General features: G+C 37.3%; 1 protein-coding gene and 1 long non-coding RNA gene across 3 annotated transcripts; one reads left to right on the top strand and one right to left on the bottom strand.

Moving 5' to 3' along the window:
- The first annotated feature begins 4,009 nt into the window (after positions 1-4,009).
- LOC105801681 (uncharacterized) lies at positions 4,010-6,335 on the top strand. 2 transcript variants are annotated; one of them, XR_008191309.1, is made up of 4 exons: positions 4,010-4,633; positions 4,751-4,962; positions 5,446-5,957; positions 6,043-6,335. It is a non-coding gene; the product is annotated as an uncharacterized LOC105801681 (long non-coding RNA). The 2 variants fall into 2 exon arrangements; XR_008191308.1 differs by having other exon boundaries at positions 4,012-4,962.
- Positions 5,784-8,745, bottom strand: LOC105801680 (uncharacterized). Its single transcript, XM_012632896.2, has 8 exons — positions 8,531-8,745; positions 8,001-8,095; positions 7,833-7,912; positions 7,696-7,751; positions 7,498-7,610; positions 7,288-7,349; positions 7,005-7,213; positions 5,784-6,221 (listed from the first exon to the last, which is right to left on the bottom strand). The coding sequence occupies exons 1-8, from the start codon at positions 8,649-8,651 to the stop codon at positions 6,133-6,135; spliced, it is 825 nt and encodes a 274-aa protein (XP_012488350.2). The 5' UTR covers positions 8,652-8,745; the 3' UTR covers positions 5,784-6,132.
- Between the last annotated feature and the right edge of the window lie 354 nt (positions 8,746-9,099).

Raw genomic sequence — 9,099 nt, forward strand, 5'->3', positions numbered from 1 at the left:
ACCTTGTACATTTAAGATGGCTGCTGAAACTCGTTGATTTTAGAACATTGTACCGGGAGATGTGCAGGGTGACGCGACCGAATAAAGCAAAAATCGGAGGTTGCCTGTCACTACTGCAGTCATGGGCACGGTTTCGCTTTCTATTTTTACGTCCTCAAGTGGACCACCCATATACATTCCTACTCATAACGAGGTAAATTATATATTAGATTTTACAATTATTACGTATTTTTAAAATATAATCGTATGCTAAAAATTTATTTAATTAGGTGGAACCATTCGGTAAGTTATGCTCGATTACCTACCTCTCTTGAAGATATAGACTTCTATTAGACCAACAGTCAGAAGCACAAGTAAGTATTAAATAAAATAGATATTTCCATCATGAGCTAGTCGATTGGTATTTAGTATTTAGTATTATGTATTATGTATATAACTAATATTTCTATCATGTTCATATAGTTTCAATAGACACCATGCGAGGATCCGGCAATTCGGGCAGTAATTCCGGATGAGTACTTCTAAAATCCAAACGCTTGGCATGTGAAAGTCGCATTGGTCAACTATGCGACCGTGGAGATGCACCAGTCAGACAAAGTATTACCACAATTTGGATTCCGACAACCGATTCCTGTGGCATCTGAGGTGTTAGATGATCATCACAAAATCGACCTACGGCAATTGCATACGGATTGGCCGAGATTTTGGTCATACTACATCTAAATGTGTGAAGATCGGTATGATTATATACCTACTCGAGAACCGATCATCGTTCCAGAGTTAGCGTGCGTGTCAGAATACATGTCATGGTTTAGGATCCATGGCAAGCCTTATTTACTATCAGCAGAGGAAATGCAGCGACAATTGCGTGTCCAAAGGGAACTACGTGGCCCTTTAAATCCAAGAAGAAGGGACGATGACGTAGGCCCATCAACGAGACCCAGACATTCACCCGGCCCATCATCAGCGCCCATACAATCACCAGGCCCAGCAACAGCACCGATACAGTCACCCGACCCAGCAGTTCAACGGATGATACCCACGGCGCAGCCTTTTCAGATGATGCCAGGTGCGTATCCTAGCTCTTTTATATATCCTAACCCTTATATGTTTCCTTTTTATAGTCCTATGGTAGGTTTGAGTCCATGGCCCGGTTCATTTCTATTTTTGATTATGCCGAGTGGATCACCGATGTATAGGCCAGCGTCGTACGAGAGATCGCAAGAGGGGCCGTCGGGGAGCTCTTTTTTTTACCAATCCCCATCACCGTATAGGTTTCAAACAGCTTCGTCGTTGGTGATGCAAACATCTCAACAGTCACTATTCTATCAATGTGGCTCATCGTCCCAACACCGACAACCAGATCCCCTACCAGAGGAACCAGAATCCAAGCCGGAGCAACCAGAACCCCCGCCGGAAGCTAGACAAAGGAGGAATCTAGCGCGTAACCGTCGATGACCGCCATGTGGCACTGAATCCGGCAGGCACGGAGATTGATTTTTATTTTAATATATTTGTACAAATATTTTAAATATTTTGATATTATTTCATGTACTAAAATAGAAATTTGCTTTTACATTTTTAATATAATAGAAATTCTTTTAAATAAGGCAATATGTTGAATATTTCTATATTATTTCATTTAATAAAATAAAATGTTGTTTTGAATAAATTAATTGTAATTTACTTTAATATTTTTAATAAAATAGATTTCCTTTTAAATAAATCAATATTCTGAATATTTATACCAATTTTTGATTTAAAAAAATATAAATAATACAAAGTTTTTTACAATAACGTTCAACTATTGCGATTTGGGCATGATCGGCTACGAATATTGGCAATTAATAACGGCACTAAAGTCTTGGGATATGCCTTCACCGTGGGTAGTATCAAGCTAGCTAACATAGCTGAATCCATCTTGGGATGATCTTGTGAAATACCTAAAAACGGAGGACATTAAATACTACAACATTACATAATAACAGGATTATTCAGAAACCCTAAATACTGTACCTGCAGCACATGTATGTGGACCTTTGTACTTTTTTATCTCCCACAACCCTGTCCTTTTCCTCAACGAGGCGTAGATTTTCCATGAACATGTATCGTCTTGCACTGCACACTTCGCTTCAAACTTATCAGCTTTGGATTTAACCACGTGGTAGTTAACGCCGTTATTGATGCTATGTTGTTTCAAAGCACCAATAAAACTATACTTGTTGGAAAACTGATTACCAACTTCAAATTCAACCAAATCCAGTACCGAACTTGTACGATCACGCAACCGATGTGGTAGATCTGGAAACTCTAACGCATCATCTGCAGACAAATCGACATTATGCATGTGGGCTGGAGGTGAGTATGCCCTGAATCGTGGATTTTCTTCTTCATCTGAACCCCTTTCAACATCTTCATGTTTGGTTGGAATAGGCTCCGGTTCAGAAAATGATGCAACTTCTGCACCATCGGGCCTGGGCTCTCGAAGTGGATCTACATCGGAGTCATCTTCTAACCCATCATCATCTGCAACGTACGAGGTCCCCTCACCGGTGGACGTCATAGAGAGTACATCATCCTTTCTTTTGGGCGTTTCATAATGTCCCCAATTGGATGTAGATTGCCAACCACTAAAAGTTGATGTCGTTCCCCAGTACGTATTTCCGGCATCAAACATCGACCCACCGAGGTACATGTTCCATCCACCGACAGAATGTCTTGCAGGGGATGTGTATTTCATACTGCTACCAAACATGGTTTGTTCCGTGTTTTGTAACTCACTAACCAAGTGTCGGGTAGGGGTCGTGTATACCTTTCGAACAACAGTCGCAAGTACATCATTTGGCGATGTAAATTGTACATATATCTCAATATAGGGTGCTCCACTAGCGAAATGAGTCTGCACCATTGCCTCCAAGCTACGAGCACATTTTATGTTGAACGAGTCATATGTCACCGGATCAACAAAAGAACAAAATCGATACGTAATAGACAGAACTTTCATTGGCATCGTTTCGAATATTTTACGCCTAATTCTTTTACGAAGTTTTGTCAAATCTATGTTCTGGTTAAAAGCCAGTCGCATTGTATTCTCCGATAAAAAAACAACATCATTCTCGGTGTGGCAAACCTCACCATCATAGTAAATAACAGCACTAATGCGTTCACTCATCTTTAATTTCTATCCTTCTTAACCTCTTTAAATTATTTTTGCTGTAACTTATGCAATCTGAGAAAAAAATTTGTCTCATTTATAGCCTTAGGCCAAACATGCGCTACTATAGCAAAAGCGCGTCCACGTAGGAGCGATTTCAGTACTTTTGCTGACAAAGTATCCTGCTTAAAGTGTTTTTGACACTATTTGCTCAGAAACATCTACTCGAAATTATTTTTTCAGGAGCTATTGTAGCAAAAGCGCGTCCACGAGGGAGCGATTTTAGTACTTTTACTAACAATGCATCCTGCTTAAAGCGTTTTTAACACTATTTGCTCAGAAACGTCTACTTAAAATTATTTTTTCAAGAGCTACTGTAGCAAAAGCGCGTCCACGTGGAGCGATTTCCTTAAAAAAATTATTAAATTACTTAAGTAACCCTAAACTCTAATTTAATTGATTTTTTCTTAAAAAATCATAAACACGAAATCTAATACAATTTTGAAAATTTTATAATTAATTTAATTGAGAAACCCTAAACCCTAATCTCTTATTTATTTAATTTTTTCTCTAAAACCCTAAATCTAAAAACCCCCAAAACTTTAACTCTAACCCTAAATCCTAAACTCAAAACCCTAACGACAGGACAAAACACTTCCTTGAATAAGCGTGTCTACGTGGACATAAAGCGCGCCCAAGGAGCGATTTCTATCCACGTGGACAAAACGCTTCTCCAAGGAAGAGCTTTCCTGTTTCGTCCCCTGATAACGCTCTAACGTGGTGCGTTTTTGGGGAAATAGGGCTATTCCAATAATTAATTATTTACAGGGCCCATTTTGATAAATTTTTCTAAAAAGGGCTTTTATATGTATTTTCCCCGTGGTTTTTCTTCTCTTTTTATAAAAATAAAAACCTTCTTCTGTTTCGTAAGGGCATGAAGAGAGCTTCACTTCCTGGGACAAAACTTGGAATAAACCATGTTGTGTTGTGAACGCAACAATACAACGCTAATGTTCGCAAACGCACTCCTTCATATCAAGAGTCAAGACAAACAGCAACTGCTCAAAAACATTCCATAACTATGGCTTCTTCTGTTTCCCACAACAGTTTCTCAACGATTCCTCTTTTTGTCGGTTTCCTTGTTGCTTCCTCCCTTGCCCATGTCCTGTCCTCCCCATTGATGTCAGATTCCGGTAACCGGCAAATGAAAAACCATACTTTTAAACCTGCTAAGGACATTCAGATGCTAAGGGGAATAAATGCTTATCTCAAGAAGATCAATCAGCCTGCTGTGAAGACAATTCAGGCTGGCATCTTCTTTCCCCTGTCGTATCTTGTTCGGAATTTTCTTCTAGTCTTGTTCCACGAGTTTAAACAGTTTTGTTGCTGCAGAGTCCAGATGGTGATATCATAGATTGTGTTCTCTCTCATCTTCAACCTGCTTTCGATCACCCTGAGCTTAGAGGGCAGAAACCATCAGTAAATTTCTGCTTTACCAGTTTAGCTGATATTTAGAAATAAACAAATTCAATGTCGGTGAGCATCTGAAACTTTGCAAGTTTGGGGCATCTCCATGAAACAACCTCATTTTGACAGGATCCACCGGCGAGGCCAAAACGTCACAACTCTACGATGCAAACCCTGAGAACTTGTAACTATGGACAGGCTCAGGTGAATCTTGCCCCGAAGGAACTGTTCCAATCAGATGAACTACAGAGAAAGACGTTTTGAGAGCAAGTTCTGTTAGGAGATATGGAAGAACAAGAAGAAGACATGTAAGGAGAGACTCAACAGGCAGCGGCCATGAGGTTAGTACCTTGATCTTTACGTCACCGAAACAGTAAAAAATTTATCTAACATCTAACCCAGATTGGGATTCCGACAATTACTACGACCTGAGAATTGAAAAACATATTTTCTCGCATTTTGACCCAAAAGTTGTGAGATTCATTTTTATTATCAATTAGCAACCCAGCATTGAGATCATTTAGTGCGAAAAATCTGTCTTAGCTTCCATTTCTTATTCCAGCCGAAGGGATAGTTTTCGGCTAAGTTGATTTTCCGCTGTTTTAGCAGTTCCCCAGGAGTTGGTTGGGGAAAAACAATAAAAGGCAGACAGTGAAGAGATATTGGACTCTAAAGTTGATTTAAATTATAAAGCACTACTCTCAACTAATTGAGTTTTTACTTCTCATGATAATCAATCCTTTATCATCTACCATCCTTTCAATGCTTCTCATCAAGCTGAAATGATGCAAATGTTTTGACAAGTTCATTTCTTCTCGTTGCAGCACGCAGTTGTGTTTGTAAATGGAGATCAGTATTATGGAGCAAAGGCAAGCTTAAACGTGTGGGCGCCTCATGCGACTAATGAATACGAGTTTAGCTTGTCACAGATATGGATCATCTCTGGTTCTTTTGGCAATGATCTTAATACCATTGAAGCTGGTTGGCAGGCATGTCCCTGAATTTTTAGTACATAATGCAGAATCTCTGTATTGGCAAGTCCCCATCTTCAATTAATATCCTGAGGCTGAGAAGAAAACCTCAGTCGTAAATATGTTATATTTAACTTTCAAATAGTATCCTAGAAACATCAAAATGGTGCGTGAAACACGAGCTTTCTGCAAAACCCTTTTCCAAGTTGCTTTCACTTATCAACGTGCAAAATTCTTTTGTTTAAGCTGTTGAACCACCATCTTCTGCATGCTTCTAAATCTAATGAACAATTGCATTCATGCTACTTCAGGTTAGCCCTGAATTATATGGAGATAATTACCCTAGATTCTTCACATACTGGACAGTGAGTAACATCTTGGAATCAAGCTTGAAAATATTTATTTTTCCTTGAAAAACAAACCAACTGCTAATTGGCTTTGAATTGACAGACTGACGCATATCAAGCCACTGGATGTTACAACTTGCTCTGTTCGGGCTTTGTCCAAACCACCAATAAGATTGCTATTGGAGCAGCAATCTCACCAATCTCCTCCTACAATGGCAGACAGTTTGACATCGACATAATGGTTTGGAAGGTGGGTGCTTGCAGAATTCCCCAAAGTAGAAACTATAAAAAGTTATGAATGGAGTAAATTAACAATATGGCATCATTTAAAAAAAAAACAAATAAGGGAAGGTCTTTTTGGTGTTTTACTGATTCACATCTGCTGCTTCAATGTTTGACTGCGTAACCTTGAGAACGAAATTAATAAAGCGCTAAACTTGCAACCTTAATAAAATCTAAATTTGACTTAGAGATTAATGATAATAACTTGAGACCTTTTCCATTCTGGACAGTATTGAAATGCAAAACTATCTCTTTAATCTTTTTTTGTCTTCAACTGTTCATTAATGTGTCAACTTTGTATTCTATTTCTTATATAATCTTTTAGAAAATAAGAACACAAAAACCACCAATGTTTTAGCTCTTATTGCTCTATTTAAGAGGACAATTATGCCGCTATAAGTAAAAAATTTCTTTGATTTTTGGCCTACTTTATCTTACATCTGACCATCCAGCGATGATAGCATACCAAGAAAACAAGGGGAATATTCAGAAAAAAAAAAAATCAAGCTGCCGTTGAACAGTTATTGTTCGTATATTTAAAAAAAAAAAACTCTATTTTCAGTTGGAGGTTCAATTTGTTCCATGTTTATGATGAAGAAATGAAATAGAAAGGCTATGCATTGTGGGTTAAAGTTGTGGTCGCACATCATCAAAGGAAACATAATAGGATTAGAAAATTAGAATACATCGGGAAAGGAAATTTTCATTCATCTTGATCAGAGCCAACATCAAAGATATGCAAGAATGGAACTATTTGATGTACAGGGTTAGTGGTAATGGAACCTGAAGTGTTCCAACCCAAGCGTTGGATGTACACTGCATCGTAGGCTTCAATGTTCAATCCTGAAGCAAGAAATAACTCCAGTTCGTTCACAAACCGATCTGTTCTTGCTAATAGAAAAGGCTTTGCTGCTTCAGTGATGGCAATCCTGAAGTTGTCTTGCCAATATGCTTCAGCAGGTTTCTTTAATACTACACGAGTGTGTTCAATTCTGGAAAATGTAAACCCAGGTAAGACTGAGCAACTCGATTTATTATTTCAATCACTAGAAGCAATGGTTAATACCTTGTCCAGAATGATTCAATTACACCATGTATGTGATGCACAACTATGTCAACATCTTCCTCCTACAAATTCAGTGCACAAAATATTTAAGCCACTAGATTCTATATTTCTTCTAGGAATTCTCTTTGATTAGTTATTGAAAATGTAGCGCATCTTAATAAAATGGAATTTCCAAACAAGCATGGAAAGGCATATGTGAAACAGAATGACCTGCATTAAAGCTTGAAGTTCCCTTTTCAACCAACTCTGAAGCCACATATTTGATTGACGATACTTGCGGGATTTCCAAAACCGTGATACATCAAATATGTCATTTAAGATACCTAATTGATAAAAAGTAAAACCCAGTTACTGTCCCAGGAAAAAAGATAGAATAAATAGAGCAAAGTAAAATGAAATTCACCAAACCTGGTTCACTGTAATAGCACTGTAATCTATACTTGTGTGCTTTTGAAAAGGTAAATCTGCGCATCGCAATCAAAGGTAAGACATCTTAGAAATAAGAAACGGAAAACTGAGAAAACCAATCAACAAAAATAAGACACCTATTCCCAAAATCTTGATCTACATAATGTCGCTGAAAACAGGTTCCATCAAACCCAGCGATTATTGAAAAGTTGTCTGTCTGCACGTTAGTCAAAAAATAGCACCTCAAATTTTACCTAAATATCCAGTCAACACAAGTTAGAACATTGCTTTTAATGGAAACAAACCTTGCATAAAGGACATTTTATAGAGGCTGATTGGCCGGAGCTCTTGCTAGCAACCACCCTACTCCACTGTACAATACAGTTGTAACAAAACTTATCTGACACCAAAGATTGAGAAGGGTGAATCAAAAACTCAGCCACCCTATTCTAGGCTTCTACTTTTACAAATTTATGCTACCACCATAATTTAATACGCAAGCTCTTCAACTAACCAAAACAAAATAGTGGCCCAATCCACTCTTCCAGATTCAATTAAACTCCAAATTCTATTCCATACACAAAGTTAAGAATTTCACCTTTTTCAATCACTTTATTACCTTTCAGGCTTTCACCACACCAAAGAATAATCCTTTGAAAATTTCTAAATAATGAGTTTTTCTCCTATATCAAAAACACTCAAGTAGCTAACTCGTAAAACCCAACCCAAACGACTACTTTATCAATTCAGCACCCATGAATAAGCAAAAAAAAAAAATCCAGAATTCTATCTCCTATTGATACTAACACACACACACACACACAGAGAAACCTACGGAAACATGCATCGAGATAGGATTCCTTAACCAAGGGCGCAAGGCAGATTGGACATGGATTCGGGACTTGGTTTGAAGTATAAGAGCCGGTCTGGTCAGCTTGTTCTTCCCGATTGTTCATTGAGATTTCCTCCTCTCAGGCAGAAAGGTAATGGATTGGAACACCCGAGGCCGAGGGCTAGTTTCGAGACACCCAAATCCTATTTTTATTTAGTGGATCAGATTTGAATTCAAGTTTTGGACTCAGCTTTGAAGAAACCCAACATTATTTGAAAAGTGGGTTAAAAAACTGTTTTGGAAACTGTGGTCTAAGATTTCACTGTTTAGTATTATTATTATAAAAAATTTTGAAATTTAAAATATCTTTTTTAAATTTCATTGAAAATAATTTAATTTAAATTATATTCAAATTCGTTAGTATTATGATATATAAAACATCAATTCTAAATTTTGTAAGTAATTAATATAAACTATTTGTAAAATTTAATTTAAATATATTTATGATATTTTAGATATTAAAATCACATATAAATATAATTCTTATAAATTAATAAAAATTTTATTTTAAT

This window comes from Gossypium raimondii, chromosome 11 (assembly GCF_025698545.1).
Source record: "Gossypium raimondii isolate GPD5lz chromosome 11, ASM2569854v1, whole genome shotgun sequence".
Taxonomy (NCBI): domain Eukaryota; kingdom Viridiplantae; phylum Streptophyta; class Magnoliopsida; order Malvales; family Malvaceae; genus Gossypium; species Gossypium raimondii.